Below are 16,444 nucleotides of genomic sequence, written 5' to 3'. Positions count from 1 at the left end.
CTGAACTCTGTAATTTGACCAGGGGGCACAGGTGGCCCAGTCGTCTAAGGCGCCGCGACTCGCTGTGCAGAGTTGCGTCCCTTGGGCACGCCAGAAACCTATGATTGTGACTTCGAGTCCCGGCTCGCCCCGATTATGTTTCTAGGTTTGTTAGCACCATACCCGTGCTCGTGGGTTTCACCGAAGTGGTAAACGTCTGAGACCTGCGTCACTTCGGGCTTTCCTCCCACATTTAGCTGACACGCCGTGATATAACTGGAATACTGTTAAAAGCGGCATTAACCCTACTCACTCACTCACTCACTGTAATTTGACCACTAGCAGGATAGCATGGTATTACTCTTATACTGCACTATGCTTCTCAAACAGTGCAATATGTTTTCTGTCTTCCAGTATATTTAGGGGGCACAGGTGCCCAGTCGTCTGAGGTGCCATGATTCTCTCTGCAGAGTTCCGTCCTTTGGGCAAGCCAGAAACCTATGATTGTGGGTTCAAATCCCGGGTTATGTTTCTAGGTTTGTCAGCACCATACCCGTGCTCATGGGTTTCAGTGAAGTGGTAATCGTCTGAGACCTGCATCACTTTGGGCTTTCCTCCTACATTAAGCTGACACGCCATAATATAACTGGAATACTGTTAAAAGTGGCGTTAAACCTAACGCACTCACTCCAGTATATTTAAACAAGTTTCGTTCTTATCTGTGTTGTTTAACTTAAAATCTACAAAGAAATTCTTTCACAAATAATGTTTCAAAATTGATCGACAAAATGGAAGAAACATGGAAGTGATTTTCTTTCATCTTGTTATCTTCCCTGTATCCATGACTACAAAATGGCGACGAGTAACATGAGAAACTAATATGTCAAAAATAGGATCTGCATCTTAAACCTGTGTCAATCAATGTCAAACCCTGTCAAACACTGTCAATCAATGTCAAACACTGTCAAACACTCATGTCCCAAAATATCAAAATATGTATCATGACACAGATACCAGTAATGCAATGTATTGCAACAGTTTTTTTGCCAATAAACAGCCCTAACAACAAAGCTTCCCCTACATCCCTTGAGAAATATAATGGACCACTTTCTGCCATCTCTGATCAGTCGAGGAATATGAGACCAGTTTGTTCATGGAGGCACTGTGGGCCATCCTTTTGTAGCCTTCCACAGCAATTATCTAATGAAAGGTTATATTGGACTAAACCAGAGGCTCTCCTCAGCCGATACTTACTGACAGGCTGTATTTACTAGGTTACCATGGCAACAGTGGTAATTGGTTGGCATTTCGATGATGGTAGTTAGATGTCCTTGAAGAACCTGCTGTCTAGTTGATACATTCAATAACATGTTCTGTCTTGGTGCACATGCTAATCGGGTTATTTTCAGAACTGTAACATAGGTTAGATAATCAAATTCTCAAAGGAACGGTAAAATTAGGTTGGGCACATGTTTTATTGATCTTTTTCCATCTTAGTTGCCATGGTTATAGAGGGATTTTGCTTAATTTTCAGTAATATCTTTTTGGGGTCTTGTGGCAATAGCCTAGTGGTTTAAGCGTTTGCTTGTCATTCCGTAGATCCAGGTTCTATTCCCCACATTGGTACAGTGTCCCCTGCTACCCTGATATTGTTTGAGTATTGCTGGAAGTGGCTTAATAAGACCACACTTACTTTGGGGAATTTTGAAATAAACTTCAGGTTTCATCATGTTCAGGGTCACCATGGTTACCACTGTACTGCTACTGATTCACATAGGAAGTATTTGTGAAGTCCGGATGGGATTACATGTTTGAAAAAAAATAAAAATACTTTCATAGATTGTATTTTGTATTTTAATTGTATTTTGGCCTGAATAGATATATCAGTTCAGACCACCTCTTTGGCCTAGTGGATAGAGCATATACCCAGAGAGTGGAAAATCCAGGGTTCAATTCCTGGCCTATGTCATACCGAAAGACACTAAAAGATAGCACTTGTTGTTACCCTGCCTGACACTCCAGATGCTAAAACAAGGACCAGTCAGCTCGGAGTCAGAAAGCTGTGTCTGAGTGGGGTATTCATGTTTAACTGGAGCATGGTATCTTAGTGGGTGAGCGAGAGAAAAATCTGGCATTATTCCGGCCTAGCGCATGCACGCACGCAAATAGAAATAACCAAATATAGTGACATTCTTGGTGCCATTTACAATGACATTGCATAGACCCTTAATTACATCAATGGAGTCAAGGATCATATGGATCTGATCGTTGAAGTAGAAGGATCATATGGATCATATAGATCTGATTGTTGTGGTCAGGGATCATATAGATCTGATTGTTGGAGTCAAGGATCATACAGATCTGGTTGTTGGAGTCAAGTATCATATAGATCTCATTGTTCAAGTCAGGGATCATATGGATCATTTAGATCTGATTGTTCAAGTTAGGGATCATATAGATCTGATTGTTGGAGTCAGGGATCACATAGATCTTATTGTTGGGGTCAACGATCATAAAGATCTTATTGTTCAAGTCAAGGATCATATAGATCTGATTGTTGGAGTCAGGGATCATATAGATCTGATTGTTGGGGTAAAGGATCATAAAGATCTGATTGTTGGATGATGTTTTAGAGCCCAAGACCATCCTGAAGTCCATCTCTGGTCGGTTCAAGTCGGGGGAACTCACAGCTATAATGGGACCCTCTGGAGCAGGGAAATCCTCCCTCATGAACATTCTGGCAGGATACAGGTCAGTTCAGTTGCTATAGCAACATCGTGTTATAGATGTTTTTTAAAAATACAAAAGTTCCTGAAAGTTCTCCTCACAATTTGGCTGAAATATTGCCGATGTGACATTAAATATTAACTCACTCACTCATAATTTGCTCTCAGATTTGACTAGACATGCTGATGTTCTAACACCTGTTGTGGGTCCCCAAGCAGTGCTTCTGTCTCTTTCTCTTTCAGAGAAGAAAATGTATGTCATTAGGTAATCTGTCTCAAACAATACCTCAGAATATTTAGTGGTTGGACCCTGAAAGTGGTCTAGAACCTCAATCATGCATGTAAAATGGACAGTTATTGACCTCGGTTTTATCCAGTGGTATTTCGTTTCTGTCAGGACAAAGAACATCTCGGGTCAGATCCTGGTGCGAGGAAAGGACCGCGACCTGCGGATGTTCAGGAAGATGTCGTGCTACATCATGCAGGACGACCACCTCCTCCCCCACCTCACGGTCCAGGAGTCCATGATGTGCTCTGCCAATCTCAAACTTAACGAGAGCCTCTCCAATGCCGAAAAACAGGAAATGGTAGGTATCTTCAGAAAGTCAACTCTGGGAACAAGACCCTTGTGTTGACAGGAGATCCTTGTGTTGTCTTGTAGATTAGATACTTGTATTGACAGGAGATCCTTGGGTTGTTTTGTTGATTATGTTTATAGGAGATCGATGTATTGACAGGAGGTCCATGTATTGACAGGAGATCCTTGGGTTGTTTTGTTGATTATGTTTATAGGAGATCGATGTATTGACAGCTGGTCCATGTATTGACAGGAGATCCTTCTGTCCCCAGGTTGATGAGATCCTTGACACACTGAGCCTTTCAGAGGCCAAGAAGACCAGGACCTGCAACCTGTCCGGCGGCCAGCGGAAGCGGCTGTCCATCGCCCTGGAGCTAGTCAACAATCCACCTGTCATGTTCTTTGATGAGCCGACCAGCGGCCTGGACAGCGCCTCCTGCTACCAGTGTGTGTGTCTGCTCAAGACGCTGGCCGCAGGCGGTCGCACCATCATCTGCACCATACACCAGCCCAGTGCCAAACTCTTTGAGATGTTCGATCATGTAAGTTCAGTTAGCAGGATGTAATTGTCTCGTTGCCATATTTTCTTGAGTATAGTGCCCTCCCAAGTATAATGCACACACCCCCTCTAGGGGATTCAGTATTTTGTCCAAAAAGATTTTTCGAGTTTTATGTGCAAAACAAAATTGCGGCGGATCCCCTCAGCAAATTCAGGTAAACATTCGATAACAAACTTGATCAGTAAAGTTTTTTATCCCTGATGATGTTATTCTATATTGACCCATGATGTTATCCCATATTGACCCATGATGTTATCCTACATCATCCCATGATGTTATCCTATATTGACCCATGATGTTATCCTATATTGACCCATGATGTTATCCTACATCATCCCATGATGTTATCCTACTTTGACCCGTGATGTTGTCCTACATTGCCCTGTGATGTTGTCCTACACTGCCCCATGATGTTGTCCTACATTGCCCCGTGATGTTGTCCTACATTGCCCCGTGATGTTGTCCTACGTTGCCCTGTGATGTTGTCCTACATTGCCCCGTGCTGTTGTCCTACATTGCCCTGTGATGTTGTCCTACGTTGCCACGTGACGTCCTACATTGCCCCGTGATGTTGTCCTACGTTGCCCCGTGACGTTGTCCTACATTGCCCAGTGATGTTGTCCTATATTGGCCCATGATGTTGTCCTACACTGCCCCGTGATGTTGTCCTACATTGCCCTGTGATGTTGTCCTACATTGCCCCGTGATGTTGTCCTACATTGCCCTGTGATGTTGTCCTACGTTGCCACGTGACGTCCTACATTGCCCCGTGATGTTGTCCTACATTGCCCCGTGACGTTGTCCTACATTGCCCCGTGATGTTGTCCTATATTGGCCCATGATGTTGTCCTACATTGCCCTGTGATGTTGTCCTACATTGCCCTGTGACGTTGTCCTACATTGCCCCGTGATGTTGTCCTATATTGGCCCATGATGTTGTCCTACATTGCCCTGTGATGTTGTCCTACATTGCCCTGTGATGTTGTCCTACATTGCCCCGTGATGTTGTCCTACATTGCCCTGTGATGTTGTCCTATATTGACCCATGATGTTGTCCTACATTGCCCCCTGATGTTGTCCTACATTGCACCTTGATGTTGTCCTACATTGCCCCCTGATGTTGTCCTACATTGCCCTGTGATGTTGTCCTACGTTGCCACGTGACGTTGTCCTACATTGCCCCCTGATGTTGTCCTACATTGCACCTTGATGTTGTCCTACATTGCCCCCTGATGTTGTCCTACATTGCCCTGTGACGTTGTCCTACATTGCCCCCTGATGTTGTCCTACATTGCACCTTGATGTTGTCCTACATTGCACCTTGATGTTGTCCTACATTGCCCCGTGATGTTGTCCTACATTGCCCTGTGATGTTGTCCTACATTGCCCTGTGACGTTGTCCTACATTGCCCCCTGATGTTGTCCTACATTGCACCTTGATGTTGTCCTACATTGCACCTTGATGTTGTCCTACATTTCCCCGTGATGTTGTCCTACATTGCCCCGTGATGTTGTCCTACATTGCCCCGTGATGTTGTCCTACATTGCCCCCTGATGTTGTCCTACATTGCCCCCTGATGTTGTCCTACATTGCCCTGATGTCCTGGGTTTCAGTTGTACATGTTGGCGGAGGGCCAGTGCGTGTACAGAGGGAGCATACCGGCACTACTGCCGTACTTCGAGTCTCAGGGACTCCGCTGCCCCAACTACCACAACCCAGCCGACTACGGTAAGTTATCTCCCATGAAGAACCGTAATAAGTGAGCCATGTTTTCAATGTAGAGCCGCTCTGCCTTTGTTATAGGAACTGGGTTATTATCACTATTATTATGAATAATATTACTCAAAATTCTTGTGGGTGGCACAGGTTGCAGAGTTGCGTCCCTCTGGCACGCCAGAAACCTATGATTGTGGCTTTGAATCCCGGTTCGCCCCGATTATGTTTCTAGGTTTGTCAGCACCATACCCATGCTGGTGGGTTTCACCGAAGTGGTAAACGTCTGAGACCTGCATCACTTTGGGCTTTTGTCCAACATTAAGCTGACATGGGAAAAAGAGGTGTTAAACCGAACTCACTCACTCACTCACTAATTCTTGTGTTGCAACCCCTTGATGCTTCAAGGCCCATGTGATACCAAAAGATGGTATATCTTGTTACGTTGACTGGCGCTCGACATTAATGGGATCATGTTTAAACTGTGGCATGGTATCAGTGGGCTAGCACTATAAATCTGGCATATTCTCGGCTAGTACAAGCAACCACACACATGTGCATGCACATCTCTCCATAATTGTGATAACCTAGAACGCGACGTGAAGTCCAATTTCACTTTATCCCTGTTGCAGTGATGGAGGTGTCAGTCGGGGAGTATGGAGAGGACAAAGTCCGGCGTTTGACGATGGCACTCAAGACAGGAAAGTGTGACCCCTTCCAGATTGAGTTCCAACGCAAGCTCTCCGCCTCCCGAACACCCACGCCCAGTCCAGCCACCACGCCCATGGAATGCACCCCAACACCCAGCGTTCATGAAGAATGCCCTAATCACTATTATGAGGGAGCAGAGAGAAAGAAGCTGATGGAGAACGGATGTTGTAATGGATACTCGAACGGACACGCCCCCATCGTTACCAGGGGCGTCAACGGTATCTGCATAGCAGGAGTCCCCAAAACTGAGGTTTGTTTGTTTGGATTAACCAAGTTTCAAAGGTCCATGAGCACATGCCGTTAGCTTAAATCTCTACTTTTCAAATTCTCTTTTGAATTTCACACTTCAGACCTGACTGCAAATATTTGTGCTCGATTTTCAAGCTTGGCTTCTTGTTTTGAATAGTTCATCTTCCTCGTCATTTGGTTAAGAAAAATAAACCATAATTTGTATGACTGAAAAATATGCAGCCGTGTAATATAATCAAGTAAACCATTGCATACAAAGTTTTAAAAAAAGTATGATTGGATAACATATTTTTAATGCTGTTCTTCTCAAAGGGAGATAACTTTGTGATCCCTGTCTTGTATCTAAGTTTTGCACTAACTGATGAAAAACATCCTACATAGTTGTTTCCCAGCATGATTAGCTAGTCAATTCTAGTATTTTTGTCGAGTTTCAATTGTTGTAGGTGTACTTACTATAAAGTGTTTTTCCTTTGTTTATTGTGTTTTCAGCAGTCAGAATCATCTGAGGTTTGTAACGTTGCCATGGTAACCATGGTTTTCTGTAGTGTAGTATGGTATGACCCATGTTCAACCTATAGTTGAGGTATATATGCTGAAAGATGCAGTAAAATAAAAACTGATATAAATTTTTTGCTTTCTCTGCCTTTATTAACCATCCAGTGTCATTAACTTCAAACCTTTTACTGGGAAACGATGCCTCTCTGTGCGAAGATCTGACAACCCCTCAGTTGGAGGTTGTGTCAGGTGTACGTGAAAGCTCGTCACACTGAAGACCTTGGTCAACAAGCGGCGTAAAACCATGCTCACTCACTTAATTCATGCTACGAGTTAATGAAGCATTCAGAACAGCATGTCTGATCTCTGTATTGCGAAAACGAACTGAAACGACCAGTTCGAAATGTAAATAATGAAGGCTGGACCTTTTCAATTTTGGAGACAGTTGAAAAAATCTGTTGTTTCTGACATCTACGCCATCTAAAAATACCACGGAAATAAAGCCAAACTGTTTAGACAAATTGCATCTGATTGGTTAAAAAACCCATGATGCCTTTGTTTAGATTCGTCGGTCAAAGCGCTCTCAGGTTCGACTGATGTGACATCTTACGGAGGAATTTTCAGATCTTCATACAGAGCAGTATCATATCAGAGTAAAAGATTGGCTTTCAATGAGATTGTTAACCAGTCACTTTCACTCAATATGCAGATCCTGAAATATAACTATTAAACAAATCATCTGTAACCTGTTAAGGTCTTCGGGATAAGGGATGGAAATTTTGGGGTAATATTAAAATTAAAAATAAGTAATTAACTATAGGAAAAGAAACGGTTCACAATTTGGTAACAATTGTAAACAGAATCTAGATTTTGATTTGGAAAATATCCCTATGAATGAAATGCTAGCAAATAGTGGTCCTGCTTAAAAAGGACATTTAAAGTATTGGTGCAAAGTAAATACAAATAAGTAAGTAAATGGTTATTTACCTTACATTTAGATTTTTGAGATTTTTTTCTCCTTTATTATCAAGAAAATATTGAGTAAAATATGGAAACTTATAAAGGACGGCTTTGGTCATTGGGGCATGGCACGTTAGACCTTGATTTATGGTAAATGTACCACTTATAGTATTTTTGTTGTCTTAGTTTCTTTTCTGTTGTTTATTATTTTGCATATTTCTGCATGAAATGATATTTTTATTTTTTATTTGGTTTTGTCTGGTTTTGATGTTCCCTCCAGTTACCAGTTGTAGTTATATAGTTGCATGGTGTATAGTATTTGTTTTGAGGATATTCTGTCACCAAGTTCAGGCATGCTTCTTCCTAGATTATCCAGGGTGGTAGGTCTCCATTCTGTTATGAATACCCTGGACCTATTTGCATCAGCGTCATCCACTTTATTTCACTTCATCACGCTAACACACAGAATTGCTCTCGCTCATTAGTTTGAAATCAACAGCTAATCAAAATATATGTTCCAGGGGTAGATTTGACAACAAATTCAGATGCAGCCAGTTGGGTTTTCTCCTTTCAAAAGTTACTGGCCCTTCTCAAAACTAACTGGCCCTTACCTAAATGTTGGAGGCCACGACTGAGTTCATCAGGGGTTTTCAAAATGTTAGAACCCTAAAAACTATGAGATTAAATCTTGGCTTCCATTTGCCTCATTTCGTGTCGATTTATGAACATTTAAGATGTACAGAACAAAACAAAATGGCCACTGGGTATGTCATTCTACTGAGTGTTAACCCCACCCCCCACCCCGATTAGAAATTACAGGTTTCACAAGCAGTGTCCAATTTGGAAAATTAAACATACACAGAGAAGGGGTGAAATTTTGACAAGCCAGACGGGCTGCTTGTTGATTTAACTGGCCATGGGCCAACAGGCCACCGGTTACATCGACCCTGTCTTCTGTCTGTGAGTTTGACAGTTGTTTGTCAAATTGAGTGCAATATCGGCGTAGGACCAATTCTGTGGTCTAGTGGATAGAGTGTCTGCCCGGCGAGAGGAAGGTCAGTGGTTCAATCCCCAGATTGTTCTTTTTCTCAGCTCGGAGTCAGTAAGCTGTGTTATCCTTGGTATTCATGTCGAACTGCTACATGGTATCTCGGGGCTACCACTATATACCCGGCATGAGTCTGAGCTAGTACAAGCAGCCACACACCTGCACGTTGCTATATAGGTGTAATAATTTGGAATGCAAAGTTAAACCTCGTTTGACCTCACCCCATGGTCCCAGTGGGCCAACGATATCTTAAGGCAAAGATGGAGACTGTTATGAAAAACCTTTCAGCTGGAAAATTTATTTTTTTTAACTCTAGGACAAGAGAGGGAAGGCATTAGAGATTTGAAAAGTTGAGTCTGCTATAGGTGATATCGCTGTTTGTTTTAATCATGAATATGATGCATGGACAGGGTAACATGAATCGACTTCTAGTTTTATTTTTAGAGTTGTCATTCAAACCGAATTCAGAACAGTGACCCTTGAAGATCAGGGGGAGTATAGGTCTTCAGCAACCCGTGCTTGCCGTAAAAGGTGGAGGTGACTAATGTGATCGGGTGGTCAGGTTAGTTGACTGGGTTGATGCATGTCTTCGTATCCCAATAGCGTGGATTGATGCTCATGATGTCGATCACTGGATTGTCTGATCCAGACTCGATTTTTTACAGACCTCTGTCATATAGCTGGAATATTGCTGAGTGCGGTGTTAAACAACTAACACACAAACAAACAAACTAACAGAACAAAGGTATGGTGTCAAATAGGTGCAGGGTATTATTCATAAAGGAATGGAGATGTATTACCCTGGATAATGGAGGATGAGTCAGGCTTCCCTCTGACGCTTCTCTCATGGTGCACAAAAGATCTATACATTTTTGTCTGTGGGAAATTTACTTTGTACTGGGTTATTCAACACTAACATAAATCTCTTTTGGGTAGTCACCTACATCTTTCGCTATGGGGAATGCAGGTTAGAATTGGTCCCAACAACCTATGCCAAAGAGGTGACTTAATTGATCGGGTGGTCAGGCTCGTTCCCTGGATTGATTGCATATGTCATCGTACCCTGATGGCGTGGATCATTGCTCATATTCTCAATCAGTGGATTGTCTGGTCCAGACTTGAATAAATACAGGCTGCTGTCATATAGCTGGAATATTGCTGAGTACAGTATTAACTTAGTTACTTTGGAACACGTGGCACGGGTGGCCCAGTCGTCTAAGTCCCCGAGATTCGCTGTGCAGAGTTGCGTCCCTTGGTCACGCCAGAAACCTATGATTGTGAGTTCGAATCCCGGTTCGCCCCAATTATGTTTCTAGGTTTGTCATCACCATACCCGTGTTCGTGGGTTTCACTGAAGTGGTAAATGTCTGAGACCTGCATCTCTTCGGGCTTTTCTCCAACATTAAGCTGACACACCGCGATATAACTGGAATACTGTTAAAAGCGGCGTTAAACCCAACTCACTCACTACTTTGGAACAATTATTACACTGAATAGAAAATTTAAAAAAATTATTAATGTTCTTGAAATATTACATGGGAAGACCCAAATAGCTCAAGCTATTTTTTTTATGGGGAAATTTCAAAATGACGGATCTTTGCACGTGTTGAAGTAACAAGAAGAAGGGATGAAGTATTTAGGAGAAACAGGTTTGGGTGTGATTGTGGGTGGGTCCTCGTACGAGAAATTGTTGCTCATGATGTCAGTCACTTTTATTGTGGGTTCCAATCCCGGTTCGCCCTGATTATGTTTCTAGGTTTGTCAGCACCATACCCTTGCTCGTGGGTTTCACCAAGTGGGAAACGTCTGAGACCTGCATCACTTCGGGCTTTCCTACCACATTAAGCTGACACGCCGCGATATAACTGGAATACTGTTAAAAGTGGCGTAAAACACTCACTGAAACAGCTGTGCGGAGTTGTGTCAGGAAGCTAGGAGTGAGCAAGTTTGCTTTTACGCTGCAATGTTATGGCGGGGGTAGACCAGAGCTCAAGTGGGGAATCGCACCTGGGTCTTCGGCATTACGAGCAAACGTTTTAACCACTTGGTTTCCCCACTGCCCCCGAGAAAGCTAGGTCTTGGGTTTTAATCCCAGAATAGCCCTGATTGCTTCCTGGTTCATCAGCACCATGTGTTTCACTGTTTTACCGTTTCACCACAGTGGCTGGCATCCTCAATGATGTAACTGAAATACTGGTCAAAATGGTGTCAAAACAAGAACTTGACCCGTGAAGATCCGGGGAAGAATAGGTCTTCAGCAACCCATGCTTGTTGTAAGAGGCGACTAACGGGATCGGGTGACCAGGCTTGCTGACTTGGTTGATGCATGTCATCGTATCCCAATTGTGTGGATCGATGCTCATGATATCAATCACTGGATTGTCTGGCCCAGTTGTCTAAAGTGCTCCTAGGGCATGCTAGAAACCTATGATTGTGTTCGAATCCTGGTTCGCCCCAATTTTGTTTCTAGGTTTGTTGGCACTAAACCCGTGCTCGTGGGTTTCACCACAGTGGTGAAAGTCTGAGACCTGCATCACTTGTGGATTTTCTCCCAAATTAAGCTGACACACCATGATAACTGGCATACTGTTCAAGGAGGTGTTAAACTTAACTCACTCACTTCTTCCTGAGCATTATAAGATTTGCTGGGCGGTGGGGTAGCCTAGTGGTTATAGCGTTGGCTCATCAAGCCAAAGACCCAGGTCGAATCCCTACTTGGGTACAATGTGTGAAGCCCATTTCTGGTGTCCCCCACCGTGATATTTCTGGAATATTGCTAAAAGCAGCGTAAAATCATACATACTCACTCGCTTACTCACAAGATTTACTGTATAAAATCTCAGCTTTGCACTAATTTTATCATCCAAAACTGGCTCCCACAGGAGATATTGGTTCCACAGGTGAGATCAAGCGATATCTACATTGTAGATATCACATCACAATGCTTTGCAGACCATTGTGACGTCATAGGTTACCATGATATCATAATCAAATGACATCACTAGTGGCTCTGCTACTGAAGCTGTTAGCAGTACTTTTTACACTTAAGACACTGCTTATTACTGTCTACAAACTGAAAAAGTTTGAAGAATGATGTTGGATAATAAGTAAAATCTTACCCTCCTGTCTTTTGATATAAAAAATATTTTTATCAACTCGTGTTGTTATTTTTGATGTCGGGTGAGATTCTCTATATATCCGTACCATGCCCTGTGATCAATGGTAGGCGAATGTCTACGACTGGTGGCTCTTTGGTTGGTTCACCTACGTTATGTGCAGTTGGACTATTAGTTACTATAGCAACAGTTTCCTAGAAGCAGTCCATGGGTTTGTAGTTAGCACTATCCAACTGTGTGGGGCCATCAAGTGTGTCGTCTGTTGCAGGACCTGATGTACGACCAGGAGTGTCACACGTTTGCCACCAGCTGCTTCACCCAGTTCCGGATTCTCTTCATTAGGACATTCACCTCCATCATGAGGGATGCGGTAAGTCACCTCTGACCTATGTCATGATGCAGTAAGTGACCTCTGACCTACGTCATGATGCAGTAAGTGACCTCTGACCTGACATACATCATGATGCGGTGAGTGACCTCTGACCTATGTCATGATGCAGTAAGTGACCTCTGACCTACGTCATGATGCAGTAAGTGACCTCTGACCTACGTCATGATGCAGTAAGTGACCTCTGACCTATGTCATGATACAGTAAGTGACCTCTGACCTACGTCATGATGCAGTAAGTGACCTCTGACCTACGTCATGATGCAGTAAGTGACCTCTGACCTGACATACATCATGATGCGGTAAGTGACCTCTGACCTATGTCATGATGCAGTAAGTGACCTCTGACCTACGTCATGATGCAGTAAGTGACCTCTGACCTACGTCATGATGCAGTAAGTGACCTCTGACCTACGTCATGATACAGTAAGTGACCTCTGACCTACGTCATGATGCAGTAAGTGACCTCTGACCTACGTCATGATGCAGTAAGTGACCTCTGACCTACGTCATGATGCAGTAAGTGACCTCTGACCTACGTCATGATGCAGTAAGTGACCTCTGACCTGTCGTAGTACAGTTGGACACCTCTGACCTGTCGTGATACAGTTAGACACCTCTGACCTATGTGATAATGATAATATTGAAAAAAAAGAGACAAATCACATTTTGATTCAGTTGAAATAATGCAAAGCAATTACTTGAGAATCTACAAATTAAAATATAACTGAATACATAGGCAGGCATGCAGGCAGGCAGGCAGGCACTGTGTCTGTACAACAAACTAATGATGCTGTTCACATGAATCCTGTTGTTGTGTTGCAGACCCTGACGAGACTGAGACTCATCTCCCACCTGACTGTCGGCATCCTTATTGGCCTGCTCTATCTCGGCATTGGCAACGAAGCCAGCAAAGTCTTCAACAACGCGGGATGTCTGTTCTTCTGTATGCTGTTCCTGATGTTCACTGCCCTGATGCCGACTGTCCTCACATGTGAGTAGCTGTACCCACTCTCATTCCTCCAGACCGCCTCCGTGGTCTAGTGGTAGAGCGTCCCCCCGGTGAGCGGAAGGTCTGGGGTTCGATCCACGGCCGCGTCATACCAAAAGATGTTAAAAGATGGTACTTGTTGTTACCCTGTCTGGCGCTCGACATTAAGGGGCTAAAACAAGGACTGGTCGTCTCGGAGTCAGTATACTCTCTCTGAGTGGGGTATTCATGTTAAACTGCGGCATGGTATCTCAGTGGGCTAGCACTATAAAGCGGCATCAGTCCGGCCTAGTACAATCTCACACACACACACACACTCTCTCTCACTCTGACACACACACACACACACACACACACACACACACACACACACACACACACACACACACACACACACACACACACACACACACACACACACACACACACACACACACACACACACACACACACACACACACGTCGCTATATAAGTGCAATAATCTTGGAAGCGACGTTAAACCCGATTTCACCTGATTCCTCCGTGGCAGCGGGGAAGCCTAGTGGTTCAAGCATTGGCTCATCAAACCAAAGACCTGGGTTTGATTCCCCACATGGGTACTATGTGTGAAGCCCGTTTCTGGTGTCCGCTGCTGTAATATTGCTGGAATATTGCTAAAAGCGACGTAAAATCATACTCGCTCACTCTGATTCCTCTACCTCAGTGTGGGTAACAGGACCCCTTGTCTCCCTGTTAGATTCTAGGTAGGATAGTTCCCTAGTGTCCCTTGCTTTTAAGAAGTGACAAGAAATATATAAAATGATTACCATATTTCCTATGCGCACCCCTTCAAGGTGATTCAGTATTTGGGAATTATTTTTGTTGTTGAGTTTTGTGCACAGAAATAAATGCCAATGTATCCCTTAGGAAAAGTCAGGTAAACAAACAGTTGATAATAAACTTGGTCAATACAAATTTGAAATATGAGATAAAACATGATGATTTACTGTTTAAATAAAAAAAAACTCATTATGGAACACACTCTCTACGCAGCTGTGTTTTTGCAAAAAAGCGCACACTACACCAAAGAAAATTGTGTAATGCACAAGACAATTCATTAAGAAATCTTCTTGTGCTGGGCTTGAATAATCATTTTCTGTTATTTTCCGTATTTCAGTTCCGATGGAGATGGCAGTGTTTGTCAGGGAGCACTTGAACTACTGGTACAGTCTCAAGGCCTACTACCTTGCTAAAACCATGGCCGACATGCCATTCCAGGTGAGCTTCGAAGCAGTGTCTGGAGGCCTGGGCCCTGTCCCACTGAGCGATCTTAGCACTAAGATGATAGTAACTTCCATCCTTTAACATAGGCTAAGATCACTTTGTGGAACAGGGCCCTGGATATCTCAAAATGGCTGTGAGGCGGTGGGGTGGCCTAGTGGTTAAAGCGTTCGCTCGTCATGCTGAAGGCCTGGGTTAGATTCCCAACATGGGTACAATCTATGAAACCCATTACTGGTGTCCCCCAACCGTGATATTGCTGGAATATTGCTAGAATCGGTGTGAAACACTCACTCACTCACTCACTCACTCACTCACTCACTCACTCACTCACTCAAACTGGCCGTGGGCTTTGCTGGGTGTGATGATGGCATCTTTCCTGTTAGGATTTTGAAACTTGATATTTCCTTTTTTTAACTCACCTGACTGAGGAAATTGAACTTTGGAATGTATGTTTCCTTCAAATCATTGGTGATAAACTGCTGATATAGGGATCAGTCATTGTACAACTTCATCACAATAGCTCCACCCCGGGCTACAATAGTTCCCCAGCAACCTATGCTGGTCGTAAGAGACAGCTGGTCCATCGTACTCCGACAACTTGGACTGCTGCTCTCTATACCGATCACTGGATTGTCTGGTCCAGAGTTTATTATTTACAGGCTGTCGTCATAAAGCTGGATTATTGCTGAGTGCTGCATTAACAACAAACAAACATAGGTGTATCTAAATCGGATTAATTGAGGACACTTCTGAAAAGGAGTATGGAAAATACAGAAAATAATGTATTCAGAAAATATCTTCAGCTTCATTTAATGTCTATTGGAAGTTTGGACCGCCTCTGTGGTCTAGTGGTAGAACATCCACCCGGAGAGTGTGACCGCCTCCGTGGTCTAGTGGTAGAACGTCCACCCAGAGTGTGACCGCCTCCGTGGTCTAGTGGTAGAACGTCCACCCGGAGATTGTGACCGCCTCCGTGGTCTAGTGGTAGATCGTCCACCCAGAGTGTGACCAGCTTCGTGGTAGAACGTCCACCCAGAGAGCAGAAGGTCCGGGGTTCGATCTCCAGCCGCATCATACAAAAAGACGTTTAAAGATGGTACTTGTTGTTACCCTGTCAGGTGCTCGGCATTAAGGGGCTAAAACAAGGACCGAGTCAGTATACTGTGTCTGAGTGGGATATTCATGTTAAACTGCGGCATGGTATCTCAGTGGGCTAGCACTATAATTTGGCATCAGTCCGGACTAGTACAAGCAGCCACACACACATACGTGCATGCACATGGCTATATATAAGTGCAAAAATCACCTCACCTATGTTACTATATATATAATTTCATTCCAGATTATATTTCCATTGGTGTATGGGTCCATTGTTTACTGGATGACTTCGCAGCCCAACGACTTTGTGAGGTTTGTGATGTTCCTGACCCTGTCGACTCAGACGTCACTGGTTGCTCAGTCGCTGGGGCTGCTTATTGGGGCCGCTACGTCACTACAGGTAATCTGTCTACTGGGGAGATGACGTGCGGGAGAGTGGCTTTGTGAGAGCATGATTGATTGGTTTGTTGATTGGTTTGTTGATTAAGCAGTTTAGTGAGTGAAAGAGATGTAAGAGAGACTGACTGACTGACTGACTGACTGACTGACTGACTGACTGACTGCAGAG

At 43.7% G+C, this 16,444-nt stretch overlaps 1 protein-coding gene across 3 annotated transcripts in view; it reads left to right on the top strand.

The window, feature by feature from the left end:
* Positions 1 to 16,444, top strand: part of LOC124132915 (ATP-binding cassette sub-family G member 1-like) — a 47,862-nt gene that overhangs the window by 27,154 nt on the left and 4,264 nt on the right. For 2 of the 3 annotated variants that reach the window (XM_046497078.2, XM_046497075.2), the window contains exons 3-12: positions 2,613 to 2,730; positions 3,103 to 3,292; positions 3,555 to 3,824; positions 5,457 to 5,571; positions 6,189 to 6,517; positions 7,006 to 7,023; positions 12,404 to 12,505; positions 13,349 to 13,517; positions 14,672 to 14,772; positions 16,121 to 16,276. In XM_046497078.2, coding sequence (XP_046353034.1) covers positions 2,613 to 2,730; positions 3,103 to 3,292; positions 3,555 to 3,824; positions 5,457 to 5,571; positions 6,189 to 6,517; positions 7,006 to 7,023; positions 12,404 to 12,505; positions 13,349 to 13,517; positions 14,672 to 14,772; positions 16,121 to 16,276 — 1,568 coding nt within the window. The remainder of the gene's footprint in view (positions 1 to 2,612; positions 2,731 to 3,102; positions 3,293 to 3,554; positions 3,825 to 5,456; positions 5,572 to 6,188; positions 6,518 to 7,005; positions 7,024 to 12,403; positions 12,506 to 13,348; positions 13,518 to 14,671; positions 14,773 to 16,120; positions 16,277 to 16,444) is intronic. The other variant, XM_046497077.2, reaches the window with a different exon arrangement.

This window comes from Haliotis rufescens, unplaced genomic scaffold (assembly GCF_023055435.1).
Source record: "Haliotis rufescens isolate VD_foot unplaced genomic scaffold, xgHalRufe1.0.p SCAF_18, whole genome shotgun sequence".
NCBI classification, from domain to species: Eukaryota; Metazoa; Mollusca; class Gastropoda; order Lepetellida; family Haliotidae; genus Haliotis; species Haliotis rufescens.
The sequence above is the reverse complement of the archived record's forward strand: the minus strand, read 5'-3'. Positions and strand labels throughout refer to the sequence as shown.